The sequence below is a fragment of the Marmota monax genome, unplaced genomic scaffold (assembly GCF_021218885.2).
Source record: "Marmota monax isolate L192 unplaced genomic scaffold, Marmota_monax_Labrador192_F-V1.1 WCK01_AAM20220418_F8-fsc00098, whole genome shotgun sequence".
In the NCBI taxonomy this organism is placed as follows: Eukaryota; Metazoa; Chordata; class Mammalia; order Rodentia; family Sciuridae; genus Marmota; species Marmota monax.
The window spans coordinates 6248995-6272507 of NW_026694639.1; the positions used below are offsets into that span (position 1 = coordinate 6248995).

Genomic DNA, 23513 nt, shown 5'->3' on the forward strand with positions numbered 1-23513 from the left:
ATATGAGCAAGGCTAGAAGAGTACTTTGCAAAATGTGGCTGAGGTGGCTTCTGCAAAACGAAATGCTATTCTGTAGTTCCATTCCACGCCAGTTGCATTGTCCCCATGGTTCCTGCCTCCCAGTGAACATGTACCACGGAAGGAATATTTGAGTCCGTCTACCTTCTACCTCAGGTGACCATCTGGAAGCCGCTTCTGGTGAGGAGCAGTGCTGGGCACTGAACGTACTTAGAGCTTATTCCCCAGCTGCAGGTTTGCTTTGGGAGTATTTTAAAGTGTGGATGATGATTTCCCTCCTGCATGTTTATTTTGTACATGTCTGAATAAGCAAGGTAAATGCCCCTGAGGTTTCTGTGAAGTGTCCTTTCAGAATAAACCTAGAGTTTATTAATTTGAAACCTTGTTGGTGAGAGTGTTTCTGCCAAGAAAGGAAACCCAGATGAGTTCTGACTTGTCAGATGCAAGAACACGCAGGAACGCAGCAAAATAAAGCCCGAGGCTTCGCTGGAGATTTAATGTGTAATTCTATTACTCTCCTTTCACTGTGCATCCTCACAGAAGTTACTTACACCATATTGTCTGGTTTCTAAACAATACAGTACTGGCTTTTATGTTCATCCATATACCTGTGGAGTATTAGGTATACTCCTGTCACTCACCTGTCCATTTATTCATTTTTTAAGTTTCTACTTTAGGCTAAGGAACAAGGAACTTACTTGTCCAGTAAAGTAAAATTCATGTACTCAACAAGCATTTATTGAGATCCTGCTTCATATATTTACTAGGGATTATGATGAGAGAGCGAGACACCATCCCTTATGGATCTGATGTTCTAGTGAGGGAGCAGGAGAGAGGGAGGGATGAAGGGAGGGAGTGAGGAAGAACACAAACATAGCATGTCACATGGTATTAAGTGGTCTTGGAAAATATGAAGTATGCCAAGCTTGGGGAGAAGTGACCTGAAAAAACTTCACTCATAGGATGGTGCCTTTTAAGCAGACACTTAAAAGTGGGAAAGAGCCCTTCAGACAGAGAACAGCATATGCAGAGGTCCTGGGATGAGCTTGTGTGTTAAGGAACAGTAAGAAGAGTAAGGTAGTTTGAATGGAAGGAGCTAGGGGGAGAGGTGTAAGACATGAACTTAGAAAGCAAGTGGGGACCAGTCCACATAGGATCTTGTTGGGCATTGTCAGAGCTCTGGCTTTTTTTCCCCTGGTACTAGGAGAAATTGAAATCAGGAGCACTTAACCACTTAGCTACATCCCTGGCCCTTTTTGAAAATTTTTTATTTAGAGACAGGTTCTCACTAAATTGCTTAGAGCCTTGTTAAGTTGCTGAGGTTGGCCTTGAACTTACAATTTTTCTGCCTTAGCCTCCCAGATTGCTGGGACTACAGATGTGTGCCATGGTGGCACCCTGCTAATACTCTAGCTTTTACTCTGAATGAAATGGCCCTCCACTGATGCCTCCATCCTTATCATCAGAATTTGTGTGATACCTTACATGTTTGAAGTATTAGCTTATGTATTGGAATGTTGAGGTGGGGAGGTTACCCTGGGTTATGCAGATGAGCCCAGTGGTGGCAGGAGGAGATATGATCAAGGAGGCAGGAGGAGGTGTGATGTCGGCAGCATGAGATCAGAGTCCCCATGGAAGTAGCCCTGAGCCCAGGAATGCAGGCAGCCTCCAGAAGAGCATAAAGAAGCAAGGAATTGATTGTCTCCTGAAGCTTCCAGAAGAAACACAGCCCTGTTTGCACTTTGATTTCACTTTAGTAACCTCCAGTTTGACGCTGTGAACTCGGAACTGTAAGAGCATAGATTCCTGTTGCCTTGAGCCTCTCTGGCAGTGATTTGTCCTGGCAGCAGTGGGAAGCCAGTACCAGTGGCCAGACATTGGAGGGTTTTAGCAAAGGCGTGGTACATTCCAACTTATGTTTCAGTGGGGCCCTTTGGCTGCTGTGTTGAGAATGGTGTAGAGAGGGAAGAAGATGAGAATGGAAGCAGAAAATTGGGGCAGAAGATGATAATAGTGACCTACATGAGAGCAAATGCTGGTTTTCTCCAGATGCTGGTGGTATCATAATGGCTCTCATAACCCAACCATCTCACCTCTAAACTTTCTTACAGTATCTCACACATAGCTCTTGGACGACACCTCATATCGAAATTGAATCGGCTCCTGAGCCTGCTTGGATTCGGAAGTCTCTCTTGGGTCAGTACCTTCAGCTGGGAAGCAGCAAGGTGACTGACTGGAGTTGCACCCCCTTTCCTTCACTTACATATTATTTCCTGAAAGAATTAATTAGCAGAGAGGATAAAAGGCCTGCCTTTGTAGGAGAGGAAGGGAAGGCGTGATCATAACTAATCCTCAGGAAAGCTGAACAGCTGCTGAATGAGCAGTGTGAAGGTAACCTCAGGGCTGGTGGCTGTTCCTGGTGGTTAAAAGCAGTACTCTGTGCCACTTTTACATTTTCCCACTTGTGTGTGAGTTGGTTTGTGGGTTGGAGATGTGAGTTGTGTGTTTTCGTGGTTCTGTTTCCTCAGTATTCCATGGCGTTAGTGACTTATTCTTGATAGAGTCCTATCTGGGGTCTTGGCTTCCAGAATGTTGTGGGACCCTTTCTCCTGCATTTGTCATCCAGGTGATGCTGTTGCAGCTGGTTCTGTAATGAAGCAAGGTGCTCTGGATGTCACACCTCCTCTGCACCAGTCCAAGCAGCCTGGAGTGTGTATGCAGTGGTGCAGGTACCGGGATGAGATGCTTGGTGTCCCACTGTGTGTACCAGTGATCAGTAGCACTTTAGTGGCTATGAGAAGCACATCTTTCTGGCACACTTGTGAAGGGTAAAGACAAAATTAATTCTATTTAGAGAAAGATGTGATGAATTGAGGATTTTCTCTCAGTTGAGGATTGTTTTCTTCAGAATGAATAGAAAAAAAAAAGACAGTATTATCTTACCTATTATCTTACCTGGTCTAAATTTTCTTCTGTCATCTCTTAATTCTTTTCTTGTGGACATTGAGAAGCTAAGAAGAAATACTATCTCCTGAGTTATTGAGGCAGACAAGAAGGAGATCCATTACTTTTTGGTTAATCAAGTCCCTGATTACCAGTGTATTTATCTTCTCTTATTGTCACTTTGTCAATTGGTTTCCTGTTTTTCATCCAGAGGTTTAAAATATTTTTAAAATATGAACAGTGGAGCACAGAAGTTAATTATTTGACTCATCATCACTAGACTTGGTTTTGAATCTCACTCTTTTAGTTCTTTGCTCCGAGGCTTTGGACAAGTTGATTTACCTATATCTGAAGCAAAATGATGTAACATAGCCCTTGTCTTCTAGTTTTGTCATGAGAATTGAAAGGATAAACCACATAAAAAGGTTAACCCTGCATGAGGTGCTCAGTAAATGTTAGGAAATGAATACCCTCTCATGCACATGGGGGGTCTCTATACTGTCAGCCTTTGCCTACCGAGGGGCTAGTTTTCTAAACCTGGGCTCTTCTCAAATAGCTCCAGGACAGAGGCTACCCAGCACTACCCTCCTAACAGGAAAAAAGAGCTTCACTAAGTGGCTGGTGAGAAAAGCTAACATAGATCTAAAGACAGGACCCTCCTCCACACGTGGTGATGGGTCATCATGTCCTGTGGCTTAGAGAAAGAAAAATCCCCTTGTAAATGTGGGAAGCACACTGAGCACAGAAGGGATGAGAGAGGGGAAGGATGGGAGGAAAAGCAGCCATGAGATGACGTGGCTCTGTGTGATACATTCCTGGGGTGGACGAGAGATCCAACGGGAGGGACGTCACTGCACTCGCCCATCAGAATAATTTTAATAACAAACTTGATTTCACACATGATTTTGCAAAGTCCATCCCTTTTATGAGTTTTATATTGAGAACAGGAGCAGGTCACCTGGTTATTCTACCTAGAAAGCTCTGTGGTTAGGTTTTAGGTTGAACCATTCATTCATGGTTGCATTCATTCATTCATTCATTCATTCACTTTTTTTCTTGATATCCTTGATGTGGCTATTTCCTTGTCTCTAGGTGTTGGATACTTTAGTACTTGCAAGCACTAAGTAGACCCGTATCTTCATCCAATGCCAACATCTTAGTTGACCTCTCTGCATGTGGCGACCTTGTTTTCCAATTGTTTAATTTCTTGCTGGCTTGTGTTAGCTTTTTCGAGAGTACTCATTTCAATGACTTTTTTCCTTTTCCCAGAACTCTTAATAACCACTGTTCTAAGCTGATTATTTTCATTTTTTATCACTAATCTGTGATTATAATTATAATCCTTTTGTTATTTGTCTACACATTAGTGTCATTTCATTTTTAAACAACTATAAATTTTTCTTTATAAGTCTTGCTTATATTGTTATAAATTAAAACCAACAGATCCAGAGCATAAAGTCTGCTCTGTATTTGGAAAAGACTCAATTTAGCTACCACAAGAAATCCTTTCATTTTTATTTTCTATGAGAAAAGATGTGATAGCAATTATTAACCATATCTAGAATAATCAGATTCCCAAAATAGAATAAACAAGTTCAAATTTTCTTTGTAGTCTAGCTTCTCAATTCTTGATAATCCCCTGCTCTAATCCAAGGCGGCTTTATATTGTTAGAAATGGTTTTCTCTGCCTTAGTTCTGTTAGTAGGACAAGTAGAGATAGAGGCTGGCTTTTCTAGTTCGGTTGAGAAGTAGTACTACTGTCTTCACCATCTTCTCTGCTTCTCTTCTTGGTGTTGGTGATGTGTCCATCATAGCCTTGAGAATGAAGTCCAGACATGAGATAGCACAGCTGGTGGGGTTGGCATGACTCACTCACAGTCCTGTCTCCGTGCAGCACCCGAGGAGTCGCTTCAAGTGAGTCACTTATCATTTATCTGTCAGTCACTGTTACAATTCTTCTTCACCAGGATATATACCTGAGCCACTTTAATTGTTTAAGGTTCCTGGTGAGATGAAAAATGAAGAAATTTTGAAACAGGTTCATACAATGTTTTATATATTTTGTTTTCATCTAAAAAGCAGTTTTTAACATGCAAAAATATAACACAATATAATTATCTTACTATCCATTGGATACTTGGAGAGTTTATAAAACTTACTTTATGGGAGGCCATGGGGAAGCTGGGCACTCTAGATGGTCATTAAAGTTGTATGGTAAACATATCTCCTTTCAGAGTCCCTTACAGACTATGTTAAGGAAGTCCATTCAGACTGTCTCCTCACCCACATTATTACTTTTTTTGAAGGGGTGGCAACCTGGGATTGAACTTAGGGACACTAGACCACTGAGCCATCTGCAGCCCTATTTTTTAATATTTATCTTTTAGTTGTAGTTGGACGCAATACCTTTATTTTATTCATTTATTTTTATGTGGTGCTGAGGATCGAACCAAGGGTCTCACACATGCAAGGCAAGCACTACGGCTGAGCCACAACCCTAGCCCCCTTTTTAGTATTTTATTTAGAGATAAGTTTTCACTGTGTTGCTTAGAGTTTTGCTTTTGCTGAGTCTGGCGTTGACCTTGATCTTCCTGCCTCAGGCTCCCCAGCTGCTGGGATTACAGGTGTGGGCCACATTGTTACTTCTTCTCTGCCTCCTGTATATGTTGTTTTGGGAAACCGTGCTTTTACTCTCCTGACTCAAGTCTCTTATCCAAACAGAGGGGAGCAGTGTCTGGCATCTTGGAAACTTCAAGCCTTGGGAGCTCCATGCACTGACTCTTGCCTTCACTCTCCCTAGCATGATGTTCAGTGATCCTCTTCTTCTCTGTGTCCTTAGAAAGGGTGGAGACTGATTCTGGATCTCGTGTTCTCATAGGAAGCCCACAAGAAATGTCACTTGAAGGCGCAGATGGATTGAGACGCCTGGTAAAGAGGTGTTTGCAAGGCAGGGAGGAGTGGATGCAGGTTTTCTGAGATGAGCTGGGGAGAAGGAAGTGGGAGAAAAGTGGCTGAAGGCTCCTGCGGTGGAACCAAGAAGGTCAAGAGCACCTCTTTGTGTGTTGGCATCGTTTCTGGGCTAAATATTTTATTGTTTTGTTTTTAACTTTTCCTGTGTTGATCCAAAAAAGCCAAAAGAATGTAAGAGAAGGTGGCCAATATTGATCCAGTACAGATACTGTCCTATTTGGCATTTTGTTTTATTTTCTGTGCTGAGGATGGAGTCCAGGGTCTCACCCATGCTGGGCAAGCACCACCTTGTCCAGCTATATCCATGGCCCCCTGTTAGGCATTTTATGCATAACTTCTCACTCGAATTTCACAGCAGCCTCTGGAGGTTGGCGGTTTTCTCACTGTTCCATTGGGTGATGAACAGGTGACTCTGAGAAATTGAGTGACCCATGGAGGATACATGGGGAGTAAGAGCAGGGGCTGGAGTACAGAACTCAGGCACCCCATGTGATGAGTACAGCAGGGTGACCAAGGGTAGGGGGATGGGCTGTTTGTTTTATGCCCTTTAGAGACCAAAGTACATATAAACTATGCATATCAAGAAATAATGCGTTATTTAAAAAAAAATTAAAAAACCTCTGTATCAGGTATTAATGAATACACCTATCTTAAAAGATGTAATAGTTGGTGAAATGGTTGCCAAATGGATGATGTGCAAACTGAAAAGACAGAGCACCAAGGCCTGCGGGGTTTCTGTTCTCATGACTAAAAGGCTCAGGGGTCACTCCACTTGAACTGGCCTGACTGGGCTGCGCAAAATAACCACACAAGAGACACAAATACCTTTTTTATTGGGGTTGCTATGACGGCTCCTCTGACGTTAAGGGTCTGCAGGAAGAGAGAGAGCCAGGGGTCAGGTTTCAGGGGGCTGAGTCTATCTTCATGATGTCCACTGTCAGCAGGTTGACTGACATCTGGATAGGCCACACCCAAGGGCACAGTAAGAGAAGGGGACACCCACAAGGCACTTCCATGGAAGATTCTACCCTAAACAGGGCAAGGGGTTATATTAAAGGACCAGGTGAGCATAGCTTCACCCATGGGGCTGTAGCAAGACAACACCCATGCAGGAGACACTGACCCTCGCACCCAAGAAGGGTGCGGAAAGCTCTGCCACATTTCTGTGACTGAGTGCCTCAGCACCCAGCTGGTGAGTGTGACTCAGTCACCTGTGACGTTGGTCTCCCACAAAGGCCAAGGGCTTTCTTTATGGAATTAATCCATGCCTTTTTTTTTATATGTACAAACTTAAATTAGTCAAATGACCACTCACATTTTTGAGGCTTCTTTTAAGCTAGGTAGAACTACATAAATACCTTAGCTTTTACTTAAAATGTCAGAGTTTACAAAATAGTTTCATGCACAGTCTTAGTTCTGTGCTGGGATGCCGGAGAGCTCTCTGGCCTCTTTTTAAAATAGATAAAACCAAAGCAGATTGTGACTTGCCCAGAATTGCACTGGTGACATGGCTCATTATTGACGGAATTTGATTTTTAGTTCAGATCTTTTGACTTCAAAAATAAATATTCTTCCCTGTTGTATATATTTCCATAAATGTATCAATACTGAGCCAATACAGAGGCATAATTTATCATTAGATGACAGATTGCAGTGATTCAAATATATGCCCTAATTTTATTTGAAAACTAAAGCACAAGCAATAGAAAATGTGTATCCGACTTTGCATTGTGACTTGGATTCTATTACCTGCTCTTTACATTTTATTTCTGTGCTAATATTTCTTTTGCCATACTTCACCAAAAAACCATATATCACTTCTTTTGATTCCCATGGTCTTAGTTGATAATCAAAAATGACTCCCGTCAAGTCTCCTACATGATATTTTTTAACAAGTTCCATTTTATATATTCCATTTCAGTGAATCTTTAGCCCCAGAAAATGCTTTGAGCATAGATTTTAAAAATGCTAAGTGAATTATATTTCTACCTGGTGAGTTATCGCCGTAAAGGGGGTGGGACGTCGCAACATATAAAACGTTTCCGTTCTGTAGTATGAATTCCAGGAAGCCCAGTGTCAGGTTCAGTGTGATTGAACATGTTCATCAATCTGTGTTAATACCAGCTGGTAAAGCCTGCCACTGTTTGCAGTGGACACCCTTGATTTAATAGGACACTAAATGTGTTCTTGCCCTGGGAGAAATGCTGGCAGTACTGAGATTCTGGATTTAATTTTTGTTATTCCAGAGGCATGTCTGTAAATACAGTCCTTATCACCTGAATACATATATAATCTCTTACATTTATATAACATCTCCTCTCAAAAGTGTCTCCTGTGTATTAAATTATTCCTATCTAAAGGAATGAGCAGTGTTTACTGAGTCAGACCCGAATGGTATTGTGTTTGTGAGTGTGAGTTTCTTTGGGGGTACCAGAGCTGGAAAGCGGGGAAGAGGAGGATATTTATCTTTCATGTTGTCAACATCAGAAATCTAGGAAGGAAGCCAGAACGGTACCTTATCATTACTCATCACAGATCGATTTTTTTTGGCTTTTGTTTATTTAGACCTTTCCAGAATCGTTCACATATTCAACGGAATATGAAGATCCTAAACTGCCTACCTAATTCATGAGCAACATTTGTGCTTCCATGAAGTTGTAGGCCGTAGCCTGCATATTCATGTTAGTAACAAGCTTGGATTCATTCTCTACATGTTTAATGATTTTAATAGGCCTCACGTTATCTCCATTGCTTTTTATATTTGCTATTTTAAAGAGTGGCCCTTCTTGGGCAGCCCCTGTCCAACCTCCCTTATGATTTTCAGCTTCTACATAGAATGTGTACCTATAATCTGTATGGTTGGGGGAACAGTGGTAAATGAAGGAGATATAATTCTTGCCCCTTTGAAGTAAATCTTTGGAAACAAACAATTAAAACAAATAGTTAAAAATCGAAAAATGGAGATTACAACTAATATCAAATGTATTAGAATATAACTTTCTAGTGCACTTGTCTAAGCTCTCACCCTAACCCAAAAAAACTTAAATCCAAACTGATATAAAATCTGAAACTTTTGAGCACTAATATGATACCACAAATGTATCCTTTCATCCCTGAGCTCATGTGATGGGTTGTAGTCAAAATGTGGACACTCAAAATAAAATTCCCTTTAGGCTATGTATATAGGAAGGTATGTATGAAACTTATGTTTATATAAATGAATATTGTGTTTAGTCTTGGTTTCCATCCTTATGATATCTCATGATGCATATACAAATATTATAAAATACGGAACTGTCTTGAATCTGAAACATTTCTGGTCCCAGACATCTGGAAAGGAATGCTTAACCTGTACTACCTTCTAACTGGTTTTCCAGCTTCCTATCTTGCTCTTTCCAGTACATTCTTTTTTGGGGAGGAGCCGGGCATATTGGGGATTGAACTCAAGGGTACTTGACCACTGAGTTGCTTAGCACCTCACTTCTGCTGAGGCTGACTTTGAACTTGAGATCCTCCTGCCCCACCCTCCTAAGTCTCTAGGATTACAGGCATGTGCCACTGCACCAGGCTTCTAGTCCATTCTTACCCATAATCAAGGTGCTCTTATAAAATCATAAATTGGTTTCTTTGATTTTGTTGATTAGAATTCTCTACTGTGCTCTATGGAGCTACAAGAACCAGGAAGATCTGGATCCCATGTTACTCCTGCTGCTTCCCCTACACTCATGGGCTTCTCTGTGGCCTCCTCAGCTTTTATGGTCTTTGCTTTCTGCTTAGAATTTACATCTGAATACTTGAACATTCTTAATGTCTTTAGGAACCAACTTGCATGTTTTCTTCTATGATGAGTGCTTTCCTATTCTCTATCCCAAACAGTTCCCTTGTTATTGTTAGTACAGCAAGTTTTCCTCTGTACACAGCACTTTTATTCAACAAATATTTTTTCAGCACCAATTTTGTATTAAGCACCACTCCAAGTCTTTTGGCAGATATTAGTAGAAAAAAAGAAAAATCCCTGGCTTCATGGAGGTTTAAATCTATAATCAGCTCAAATTAATTTGGGGGCATGATTTTTTTTATATGAACATTTGCTTGTATCATTTCTAAGAAACAATTTTATTTTCCCATGAAATGTATTTCATGCCTTAATCAAAAAAGTCAGCTTATTTTGTAAATGTAAGTATGTTGCTGAACTACATATTTCATTGTTCTCCTTTACAGCAGTACTACCTTATTTTGATTACTATAGCTTCGTCATAATCTTGAAATCACAATGTCCTCTCTTTCAGGATTTTTTGGGGAAGGTTATTCTGTACTCTTTGTATATGCATATCAATTTTAAAATCAGCCTGCTGGGGTTTTGGTTGTTGTTTGACTGAATTGACAGGTCGATTTGGAAAAACAAGCATCTTAACAATATTGAGTCTTTCAATCTCTAAACATGATATGTTTATTTAGGTTTTTTAAATTTTTATCAGTGATGTTGTACTTTTCATTTGCATATCTTTTGTTAAGTTTGTCCTTAAATTTTATGGTTTTAGTCATATTGTAAGTAGCTTTTTTTAAATTTTATTTTTGGTTATTAGCTAATGTATAGAAAATGGCAGTTTTTTGAAAACTGATCTTGATTCCAGTACTCCCCTTAATTAAATTGTAAATCTTAAAATTGTGTTTTTGTTTTCTGTGGGGGGTCATATTTCCTGAGATTTTCTTTATATATGTGATCATGTGGTCTCTGTGGGCAATTCTATTTCCTTTTTCCTCAATTTTTTGCTTTTTGTGTGATTTTCTTGTCTTATTGCACTGGTTAGGACCTCCTAAAATGTGAAATAGGGCGAGAAAGAATAGCTTTGCTTCGTCTTGATCTTAGGGAGAAATATTCAGTCATTCATCTTTAAATGTGGTGCTAATTATAAGTTTTTAGAAAATACTGATTACCAGGTGGAGGGAGTTTTTATAAGTGTTAAGTGTTGTTCCATCTTTTTCTGCATTCATGGAGATGATCATGTGATGTTTCCTCCAGAAACCAGCCTCCAATGTGGCCCCAGTGAATCATCCACCCTGGGACTTAAACCTTTGGGTTGTCTCTTCTATTGGTCTTTTGACCAGTAGAAATGGTGGAAATGGTGGCATGTCTCTTCTGAGATTTGATTTTAAAAGGCACTGCAGCTTTCCATCCTGGGCATGCTCTCTTGTTTGTTCTTGCATTATTTTTTCTGGGGATAAGCCAATTGCTACGTAATGAACAGCCCTGTGTAAAGGCCCACATAGTAATAAACTGAAGCCTTCTACCAACAACCACACAAGTTAACTTGGAAGCCAAGCATTCAACCATAATTAACTATCAGAATTCTATATCCTCAAATCGACAACTTGACTATGACCTGAAAGACCCTGGTCCAGCCACTTTTAGATTTGTACCTTTGGAAGCTATAAAATAATAAATGCTAAATTCATGTACAGTGTTTCACAGAAATACATGACTAGTACAATTTTATTATTTGCTAATGTATGGAAATGCATTGATAGATTTTTTAAAACATGTTAAACCTCATATGTTAAGCCAGTCTTATATGCTTATATAAAAACTCACTTGATCTTGCTATATTAATAAAAACTTTATTGAGTTATAATTCACATACCACCTAATTCCCAGTTTAAGCATATAATCTTATGTTTCTTAGTATGTCCACACATTTGTTAGAAACATGACCAAAATTTTAGAAAATTGTCATCATTTCTGGAAATGAAATTCTATACCTTTAGTTTTCATACCCAATTCCTCCACCTCATCCAGCTCTAAGAATTTTGTAGTTTTGGCTCTTACTTTTAAATCTTTGATCCATTTTGAGTTAATTTTTAATATAGTATGAGAAAAGAATTCCCTTTCATTTTTTACATGTGGATATCCTATTATGGAAAACACTGTCCTTTCCAATCCAGATGTTTTTTATTTTATTTTCTTGTCTGATTATTCTAGCTAGAACCTATAGTGCAATGTAGAGCATGGGTGGTAAAAGCAGGCATCTTCATGATTTTCTTGATCTTAAGAAGGAAACATCCAGCCTTTCCCCATTCAGTGTTATATTATCTGTAGTTTTTGGTAGATGACCATTCTCCGGCTTAAGGCACGTTCTATTCCTTCTTTGTAAAGTGATTTTTATCATGAAAGGATGTTGGACTCTGTCAAATGCTGTTACTGCATCTATTAAGCAGTGTTTTTCTTTTTAAATGTTCTCCTTTTTATATATTTCTGGATTTGGTTTGCCAATATTTTGCTTAAAATTTTCCACTTTGTTCCTAAGGGATATCAGTATAGATTCTTGTCTCATCTTAGTATGGGTTCATATCAGAAATATGAGGCTTTTTCTTCCTTAAAAGTTTGAAATAATCCATTAGTGAAGTCATCTGGGTTTTAAGTTTTCTTTGTAGTAATGTTTTGAATTATGGGTTTGTTTTTTTTTATAGATATGACTAATCAAATTTTGTTCCTTCCAGTATCAATTGGTAATAGGTAGATATCAGAAATTTTGTGTATTTCTTTTAAATTGGTCTGTAGTATCTATGATATCCTCTGTTTTTATTTGTGATATTGGTAATTTGTGTTTTCCCCACCCTTTGATTCTTTGTTAAAGAATCAGCATTATATTTTTAATGAGCTTCTTTACTCTGGTATTTCATTGGTTTCTTTGTCTTTGTTCACTTTGAGTGAAATTTGCTCTGATTTTGTAGCATCTTTAGGTGACAGCTTAGATCATTGATTTGCAGTTGCTCTTCTATTTTAATGTAAGTATTTAGACATACAAATTTTCCCTAAGCATTGTTTTAGTTACATGTCACAATTCTGCATTTTTATTATTTTTCAGTTTAAAAGCATTTTCTGATGTCTCTTGTAATTCCTTCTTTGACTTTTTGATTACTTAGAATTTTAGAAACATTTTTGGTTTTCCAGTATTTGGGGATTTTTAATCCTTTTGTTATTGATTCTAATTTACATTAAGTTGTTACCAGAATTTGTTGGCTTATTTTATGTTCCAGTATATTGTGTATTGGTAAATTCTACATGTGTACTGGAAGAGATACCATACTCTATCAGTGTTCTATAAATGTCAGGTCAAACTGGTTGACATGTTATAAACTTCAATAATAGTACTTTTTTTTCCTTAAATCAGTTATCTTTAAATAACTTAAGAAAGGGAAAAATGTTTTATATCTATCAACAGCATATTTTCTATTTCTGGTGCTCGTCATTCCTTGTGCAGATTGAAGTTTCTGTCTGGTATCATTTACTTTGATCCTGAAGAATTTTCTTTAATATTTCTTAAAATGGCTGTTTGTTTGTTTTATCACAGCTTATATTCATCTGAAATGTCGTTATTTTGCCTTCATCTTTTTAAAAAAGTTTTTTCCATGTATGAAAATTTATTTTGACAGTTTTGGTGGTTTTTTTCTTTTTCTTTTTGCCCCGTAAGCACAGGTAAGGTGTTCTGTTGTCTCTGGTTTGCATTATTTTGTTGTCATTCTTGCCATTATTCTCCATATTTAATGTGTCTGTTTTATAATCTCTTTTAAATTTTTCTTTCTCACTGGGTTCCAACAATTTTTCTATGGGAATTATTTTTATTTCTATGAGAATTTTGTGGAACTTTTTTGATATATGGGTTTATTGCATTCATCAGTTTTCAATCATTGTTAATTGATAGGTTGATGATTTTTATCTATTATGTCTTGATTGATTGACTAACTGATCAGCTTCCCATTTCTCCTTGCCTTGGAACTCAAGATCATACTTAAGCTTGATCACCTAATGTCTTATTAATATTTTTTCTATTTTGTGTCTTTCCAGTGTGCTCCTAATTTTTGCATCAGTTCAGATAGTTTATTTTGTCCTGTCATTAGGTTCACTGATTTTTCTTTCCATAATGTCTAATTTCTTGACAAGCCTATTCAGTAAAATTTTCATTTCAGATTTTGAATATTTTAAAGTAAGTCTATCCATATAGCTCTTCTTATAATTTTATTTCTCTATTAATAGTTTGTATTTATTCCATTGTTACGTTCATACTTTCCTTTAAATCCTTGCATATTTTAAATAGCTGCCCAAAATTTTTTGTCTGCTAATTTTTCTGAATATTTCTGTTAACCAAATTTTTCTCCTATTCTTTTTTTTTTTTTTTTTTAAATTTTTGGTACCAGGGATTGAACTCAGGGGCACTCAACCACTGAGCCACATCCCCAGCCCTATTTTGTATTTTATTTAGAGACAGGGTCTCACTGAGTTGCTTATTGCTTTGTTTTTGCTGAGGCCGGCTTTGAACTCGAAATCCTCCTGCCTTAGCCTCCTAAGCTGCTGGGATCACAGGTGTGCACCACCGTGCCCAGCCCTTTCGCATATTCTTGAGCCAATTTTTCCTGTTTCTCTGCATATCTCGTGTTTTCTTACTTTATATTAGTCATTTTGAATAGTGTATTTTGAGTATATGAGTTTTGTTATCTTATGCTATTAAGTTTAATTCTGGCAAGCTGTTTACTTGGGATTCTTTCCAGGCTTATTTATAATGTATTAGGGTTGATCTATATAAGTCATATATATTTTCCTGGTAAATGGAGATTATTGCAAGATTTAAGAGCCATCTGGTAAATGGAGATTATTGCAAGATTTAAGAGCCATTAATAATGAGATGGTTATTATGGGACCTGCTCAATCAGGGATTCCTCAGTTGTCTCCTTTGCCAAAAACCTGGTATGTTTTAGTTATAGATATTAAAGATTGTTTTTTTTCAATTCCAATTCATCCTGAGGATAGTCCACGTTTTGCATTTACTATCCCTGCACTGAATCATGAAGGTCCTGATCAGAGATATGAATGGAAAGTACTCCCTCAAGGGATGGCTAACAGCCCAACTATGTGTCAAATTTATGTTAACAAAGTAATCCAGCCACTTAGAAATCAAAATCCTGAACTACAAATATTTCACTATATGGATGATGTATTATTAGCACACAAAGATAAAAACACATTGCTAGAATGTTATGCCACACTTACAAACTTATTAAAAAATTATAATCTAGAGATAGCAATAGATAAAGTACAATTAAATTTTCCAATTAATTATTTAGGAGTTCAAATCATTCCCACAGGGGTGAAAGGACCTCTTCCCCAAGGAACAGTAGGCTTATTATTGGGACGCAGCTCTTCTACTCTAAAAGGACTTATGATAAGTCCTGGGGTAATTGATCCCGATTATGAAGGTGAAATAAAAATTATAGCCAGTTCTCCAAAGGGTATATCAGTAATTTCACCAGGAGATAGAATAGCACAGTTACTAATAATACCCAGCCTACATGATAAATTTTCCAGTCATACTGTAGAAAGAGGTTCCAAGGGATTAGGCTCCACAGGTGTAGATTGGGCTATGCTTTCTTTAAATTTAGATTCTCGCCCCATGCTAAAACTAAATATTCAAGGACATGAATTTAATGGGCTACTGGATACAGGTGCAGACCTTAGCATCATCTCTCGTCAAGAATGGCCAAAACATTGGCCATTACAACAAGCCACTCAAACGCTTCGAGGCCTAGGAGTGGCAACTAATCCCCATAGAAGTGCAATGGTATTAGATTGGAAGGATCCTGAAGGATGTGAAGGAACTATACAGCCATATGTATTGGATCATCTTCCTATAAATTTATGGGGACGAGATGTCCTAGATCAATTAGGTTTGACATTAACATCATAACATTAACAACATAACATCAACCAAAATGCACCCACTATTATGACTAGACAAGGTTTTAGGAAAGGAAAAAGATTAGAAAAACAAGAACAAGGTATAGCAGCACCAATACAAATAGATCAAGGAACAGACAGACATGGGTTGGATTTTCAGAAAGGGCCACTGAGACAATAAAAATTACTTGGAAATCAGAAAGACCAGTATGGGTTCCTCAGTGGCCCCTGACTAAAGAAAAGATACAAGCAGCCCATGACCTGGTCAAACAACAATTAGCAGAAGGACATATACAACCTTCTGTATCTCCCCATAATACTCCCATTTTTGTCATCAAAAAGATGTATGTATGTCCATATATCATATAAGATGAGCGCTCATGATAAAATGGATCCAAATATTTTTTTTTCACGTGATTTATATGGTTTAATTTAAATTGGGTAAACAACTGTTGAGGATTGTTTTAATATGTAAACAAAAAAGAAGGTTAACAGATCTGTTTGTTTACTTTCACCTTTCCTTTTCATTATATTTAATAATTCTCTTAAAGATAATGTAAATTGTTAAGAAAATTGTTTTCTTTTAGTGCCTTCTATAATGTTACATAATTTTTTCTTTAGCCATTATTGCCAGAATTCCTATCTTCATCCCAGTGCTGGTGAAGACAATGTAAATTGTTAAGAAAATTGTTTTCTTTTAGTGCCTTCTGTAATGTTACATAATTTTTTCTTTAGCCATTATTGCCAGAATTCCTATCTTCATCCCAGTGCCGGTGAAGACAATGTAAATTGTTAAGAAAATTGTTTTCTTTTAGTGCCTTCTGTAATGTTACATATTTTTTTCTTTAGCCATTATTGCCAGAATTCCTATCTTCATCCCAGTGCTGGTGAAGTCAAAGATAAAACCAATCTACAGCTTCTACAATAGCCATCACTGAACTGCTTGCAGAACTTGCCTGGACACATTGTGAGCTCACCTGTATGCATTGTGAACTATCTGTTGGTACAGCGAATTGTGGTAGTGCTGGAGTATTTTTGCTGATGGTGTCACCGGTGGTACAATTTTTCAAAGGATCCCTCAATTGGCTTAACGTCATGGCATTTTTGCATCCTCTACTAGTGATGGTCTAAAATTTGGGGGCCAACAGAGGTGAGGCAAAGAACCTCACCCCCCCACAGGTGCAAAGGCCTATCCACAAGTATGGCTGTATGCTGGACCGGTAGTCAGTGACGGGTATGATCCAATTGCAGTGGTACCAACCTAAGACAGGAGGCTGACGCCTAGAGGTCAGTTCATCCGATGACGGGTAAGGACCATATGTTGAACTGGACTGCCTAACAGGCACGGTCCCTAAGCCACATGCTTGTTGTTTAAACAGAGAGGGGGAGATGTTGAGAGCCACAGCCAAAGGGGCCCCAGCAAACTTCCAGCTGCCAGCATTTTCCTATTTCTAGGATCTCTACCTATAGCAGGGTGTTCAGTGCAGTCTCCGCTCTCTTGATGACCACAATGTGGATATTTTCTAATCTTGTGCAAATTCCAGTAATTTATAGCTTCTGTGTCTCTGGGGTCATTCTCCCATATTTCCTCTTTTGCTTCCTTTTTCATTTTCCCAGATTGAGGAATATTTTCCTGAATGTTATAGTTATTATTTGGACAAAGACTCATGAAAGTCTTGTGTACTTTTGGGGGGCTCTTTTTCTTCCATATCTCATTTATTTCTGCTACTTTGCCTCCACAAACTCAGATTTTTATCCTATCAGCTCAATTAATCTTCTTCCTGCACAATTGTCTAGAAATGCTTCTGGGGTCTGTGAATGTGGGGCTTCCCTCCTTTTATTTCCCTGCTCCCATGGCTGATAGTCCTTTGTTGCCTGTTGTCCAGTATATGCAATTATATCGTATGTTTTGTGCAGTCATATCATCCTGTCTGGATACAGAAGTCTGGATAATTTTTATTAAATGCCGGTGTGAACAAGTGTGCTCTAGTTACTTTTCTGCTCATTTCTTACCTATTTACACAGCCTCAAGAAATCATTTTCACTTATTTTATGTTGGGGGTGAGGTAACCAACAATTGAACTCAGGGGCCCACAACCACTGAGCCACCTCCCCAGTCCTATTTTGTATTTTATTTAGAGACAGGGTCTCACTGAGTTGCTGAGCACCTTGATTTTACTAAGGGTGGCTTTGAACTCTTGATCCTCTTGCTTTGGCATCCTGAGCTGCTAGAATTACAGGCATGCACCACCATGCCAGGCCTCATTGCTTTTATTTTTTATTTTTTTTAAGTTGCAGATGGACACAATACCATTTATTTATTTATTTATTTGTTTGTTTTTATATGGTGCTGAGGATTGAACCCAGGGTCTCTCCCATGCTAGGCAAGCTCTCTACCACTGAGCTACAACTGCTTTGAACATTGATCTTCCTGCCTCAGCCTCCTGAAGCTGATGGTGTCCTCTCCCCAAAAGATAGAATTTACAGGCATGCGCTACCACGCCAAGCTTCATTGCTTTTTAAATTTCCTCTTACTTCTCTGTTACAGCCAAGAATGACTGTGTTAGATTCTAGGCTGTCATAGCAGGACACCACAAACTGGGCAACTTAAACAACAGGAATTTGTTTTCTCACAACCATGGAGGCTGTAGGTCCAATAGTAAGTATGGTTCCTTTAAGGGTTTTAAGGGAAGGATCTGTTCTAGATCTCTTTCTTTGGTGTGTAGGCGACTCTCTTCTCCCTGATCTTCATATTGTCCTTTGTATGTGTCTGTATCCAGACCTCCTCCTCTCCTAAGGACACCAGTCATACTGGAGTAGGGTTCACCCATATGAACTCATTTTAACTAAATCACCTCTGTAAAGTCCCTATCATCAAATACAGCCGCATTCTGAGACATTTCTGTCTTTTGGGGAGAGGACACCATCAGCCTGTAACACCAACCACTACTTCTCTCTCTTACTTTTTATTTATATATCTTGTAAAATTTGACATCCTTTGATATTATTCACATATTTATTTAAATATATCTTCAATCTGTTTTATTATTACAACAATAGACCAAATTTTCTTAAGCCACATTGTTAGTCTTCAAGAATCTTGACCCTTTTGAATAACCAGTGAAATCTGTAAAGCTACTTTCCACAAATGTCTATTTTCACATATGAAACTTTACATGTAAATTGGGGGATTTTAAGATGTCAAATAATCCACCCAAGGACCCTTCAACAGAATTCTCAGCCCAAATATTCCTTGTTTTCATCATTTCTTCTAAATTCCTTTAACTGACTGGTATGAATGCCATTTATGTATGTCTTCCAGATTTTCTTCTGAGTTGCATGCAAATAAAGAATATTGACCTAGCTGGGGATACATGAATAGGTTGTGCATGAATTTATAGGTACCGAAAGGCAAAAGAAATCCATCACTATTTGATCAGTTCTCTTTGAAATCTAGTTCATGGGGTATGTGGTCGGTGGTCATATATTAAACTTTAAAGAGGTTTTGGCTTTTTCCCCCTTGCATTTAAAAGGTTATGTGCTACAATGTGAGACAAATAAATCACAATTCACTACAACAGTGTTGCAGTCAGTTATATAAATTGCTAGTGAAACACTAAATCTGTCACTTTGTGTGTTCTGACCATTTAACAATTGAAATAGTGTTAGAAAAGAGAGCTGACTGGAAACCAAAGAAGCAAATTTAGTGGCAGTTGTAATTAGCAAGATCAATGGTTAGTGTTAAAGGTTCATTGTTTGGTCATTTCAGTTGATCCAAGTGAAAAAAAATTACTATTCAAAAGACTTGGCTAGATATAGTTAGCTGTAAAATAATTCAGAAAAGCAAGTTGCTAACTTGATAACTTGGAGAATATTGTTTCTCACCTTTCTATGTTGCTAGGACAGTAACTGAATGATTCAGCTTGTTTGTTTCATTTGTGCTTTTAATTGATAAAATTGGTATTCCAGACATTTTGCTCATACATGTGTGTTTTTAGCTGTTCATCTACTTCGTAAAAAAGTCTTGGTCTGTGTTTATCTCTCTCATAGCAGTTCTTTGAATCCCAATTTATCACAACTTTCTGTTTCTTCAAGAATACCAGAGTTTTCAGTCTCACATCATAACCTCAAGAATAAACACCTGACCCACAGCAAACACCACTTTAAATAACATTGAGTTTTCTATGATAGTAAGATTTTTGTACCTTTTGTATTTAATTGTCTTTAATGCATCAGTTTTTATAAACATGTAAAGTTGAAAATTTTTTCATAGGTGATGATGATAATGATAGTGATGATATGATTAGCTTCCTATAGTGAATGCTTATTTGCTGAATGAGATACTTAATATTAACTAAGATATTCCTATGACTTAGACTTGCCCTTTTCCCTGTTTTACAGATAAGAAAACTGAAGTTCAGGATAGGTTAACTCAAGGTCATGCAGGTAGACCCTGTATCTGTCTGACATAATGCTTTTGACTATTACTTCTATGGAAGTAAGGTCACAGTAGAAGTTCAATTGGAGTGGTTGGGCACGTAGCAAATATTTGTTAAATGTTTATTGACTAAAACATTTTTAGGGCTTATGAAAGACATAAATGTCTTAAGACAACTCTGTTTCTACCAGAGCTAGGCATCAAATGGAACATGAAGAACGGTTCATAAAATTGAGATACCACAGTAATTTAATAGGAAAGCAACCTGATAAAGATTACTGTGACTTGTGTGTGATAGTCTAAAAATGTTTCAGCATTCGTAGCTTGAGCTGCTGTAACAAAAATACTATAGAATTGGTGTCACAAGCTATAAGCCATTAACAATGCATACACAGTGACTTAAGCAACAGAAAATTATTTCTCATGGTTCTAGTTTAGTTCTCACAGTGCAGGTGGACACTTTCTTACCAGAACCTGCGCAGGGTTCTGGCATGGTGGGGGTTGGGGGGCGGAGAGAGGGAGAGAGAGATTGAGACTAAGATTGATTATCTCTCTTATTCCCTTCTTATAAGGATACTAATCCCATTCATGAGGGCCCCACCTTCTTGAGCAGATAGATCATCTCCCAAAGGCCTCACCTCCATGTATATCACTTTAACCTTTAGAACTTCAACATGAACTTGGGGGGATACAGGCATTCCTCCATAGCAGATAAAGGCAAGGCTGCCAGTGACCTCAGAAGAATCAACTCCAATAAAAGAAAAGTTAAGAAAAGCAGTGGTGTATCAGATTTCATGACAAATGCATATTTAATCTGTTGTTAAGTGTTTGTCCTCATCTCCTCTGTGCTTTCCTCAGTCGCTTATCAGAATATCTGCCTTTGATTCAATTGGGTGTTCTGTGACAAATTGATTAACCTTGTGGCGTCACTTTGGAATCGCTAATGCGGTTCTTGCCCATTTTACCCAGTTGATTTTCAGGTTACGAGACTATGGACCTGTCAAGGAAGTTGATGAAAGGTATGAAGTCTTTAGGAAAAAAATGTAAAAAAAGGTTCCTCAGTATCAACAGGAAGTTTATATCTCCTGACAACTTGCAGATACTAAACTCCAAAGATCCTCACATCTCCTATATAAGATGGTGTAATATTTGCATAGAACATGTGTATGTCCTGGTGTACACTTGAAATCATCTCTAGATTACTTATAATACCTAATACAGTATAAATGCTATTTAAATAAGTAGATGCTATGGATAAACAAACTGATATAATAAAATGGCATGATTAGAGAATAATGATAGGAAAGAAAAGTCTATATATATTAAGGACAGACACATTTTTTAAGAATATTTTTAAATCTTGGGTTGGTTGAATCGACAAAACCCAGGGATTCAGAGGCCAACCGTATATACATGACCATTGGATTTAAGGTTAAAAAAAGTCTGCCCTGGCCCCATAGCATCAAGTTTTTTTAACCACATTCAAAAGTATTAAAGATAAGTGGCAGTGACTATTCATACTCAGAAAAGAAAATCAGCAAGAACAGATAAAGAGAAGATGGATGATTATGCATATAAAACACTGATCAACTTTGCTAGCAATTGATGAATTCCAGATTAAAACAAGTTGCCATTTTTTAATATATTGACTAACAAAGATTTTAGAAAATAATAATGCAAAGTTACAGCGAGTGTCTGGTGAAATGGTATTTTTGGACATTGCTGTTGGATTATAAATGTATTATTGACCATATTTTAGCAGTATTTGCTAGATACCATAAAAGGCTTTCCCACCTTTGACTGTAATGTGTCCCCTTGGGAAACTATCATCAAGAAATATTAAAAACCTCAGAAAAATATTTCACAAAGTTTTTGTAGTAGTATCTATAATAGCGAAGAATTTTGCCATCACCTTACAGTGCAATGATATAAACCTGGCTAAACCATGGTAGATTATTGAACATAGAATCATTCTAGAATGGTTACATTGTAAGATAGGGTTTATAGTGTGATTCTCATTATAGAGAATATTCATATATCTTCATAAAAACAATTAACCAAGAAGTTATTGATTAATGTCTATATGTTGGGATTCTGGGTGATTTTTTTTTACCTGTTTTTTATTGTTTACAATTTCTCCAAAGTGTCGACATTGGTTTTATAGCTTTTCTTTACAACAAACTTTCCCCAGATATAGTGAAGTAAAACCAGAAGCATTTTATTTACTCAGTTCTATCCATTACTTCTTACTTACTTGGCTCTCCCATGAATCTGGTGTCAGCTAAGGGATTGGTTGGTAGCTGGGTGCTGTGGTTTGAAAGAGTTCCCACAAAGTTCATGGGCTGGGAAATTAATTCCTGAATGCATATGCTACTGATAGGAGATGGGGCCCTTGGGAAGTAATGAGGGTTCGATGAAGTCATGAGACTAGAGCCTCCCAAGTAGAATTGACAGCTTAACAAGAAAAGGAAATGAAAATTGGGCTGGTTTGCTTGCTTTCTCACTGTATCATACCCTCTACCCATGTCACAATGACATAGGAAGCCTTCGTCAGATGTTGGCACCTTGATATTGGACTTTTTAGCTTCCAAAATGGTGAGGGATATTTTTTTTCTTTATAAATTACCCAGTCTCTAGCATTCTGTTATAGCAGTAGAAAATGGAAATGGACTAGGATACTAGGTGGCCTAGGATGACCTCACTCACATGCCTAGGGGCTAGCATGCTGTCAGCCAGGACAGTACATCTCTCTCCTAGGTGGCCTCTCATTTTCTGACAGGTTAGACAACTCTTGTGGGCAAGGTATAAACCTGGGTACATAGACCTTTCCAAATCTCTACTTCCTTCCACATTTACTAATGTTCCAGTGGCCAAAGAAAGTCACATGACTGTACTGAGATCATGTGTGAAAGAACTACAGAGCCTTCAGGAAGGTAGGGTGGATATAGATGGTTCTGCCGGTGTCTTTACAAAACATCTTTGACATTAACAATGTGATCAATGCCATAAAAAAAAGAAAACCTCTTAACTCATGGAATCCTACCTTTAAGCTGTCTAGGAGTCACAAGATCTTTATGTTTTGACTGTACCAGAGATCTCCTTATCTTTGCATTCCTCTATTGCTAGAAGGATGAGAGAAGAAACTCAGATCTTCAGCCTGCCTGTGCCCACCATTCCCTTCTCCATCTTGAGTGGCCAGGTACTTAGGCTTGTCTGTACTGGTCACACACCAAAGAAAACCAGTGGGTGGGAACCTCAGAGAGGTTAATAGAAGTGTAATAAGAGAATGCCCATGTTATGGCTGGTATGAAATGTATTTTTGTTATTGTAATATCACTAATAATGTTTTATAGTGTTCTGTTAGAATCAAAATATAGTTTATGGGTAAATTTTCTGTGGCAAGATGAAAATATA

At 37.9% G+C, this 23513-nt stretch overlaps 1 protein-coding gene across 3 annotated transcripts in view; it reads left to right on the forward strand.

Annotated features, from left to right (window-relative positions):
- Rsu1 (Ras suppressor protein 1) overlaps positions 1-23513 on the forward strand; it is a 186641-nt gene that overhangs the window by 50513 nt on the left and 112615 nt on the right. The window contains exon 8 of one of the 3 annotated variants that reach the window (XM_058572307.1): positions 16511-17641. The exons of the other annotated variants lie outside the window; for them this stretch is intronic. Within the exon in view, the coding sequence (XP_058428290.1) occupies positions 16511-16599 (89 nt within the window). The 3' untranslated portion in view covers positions 16600-17641. Of the gene's footprint in view, positions 1-16510; positions 17642-23513 lie in introns of those variants that run through there. 3 annotated transcript variants of the gene reach the window in all.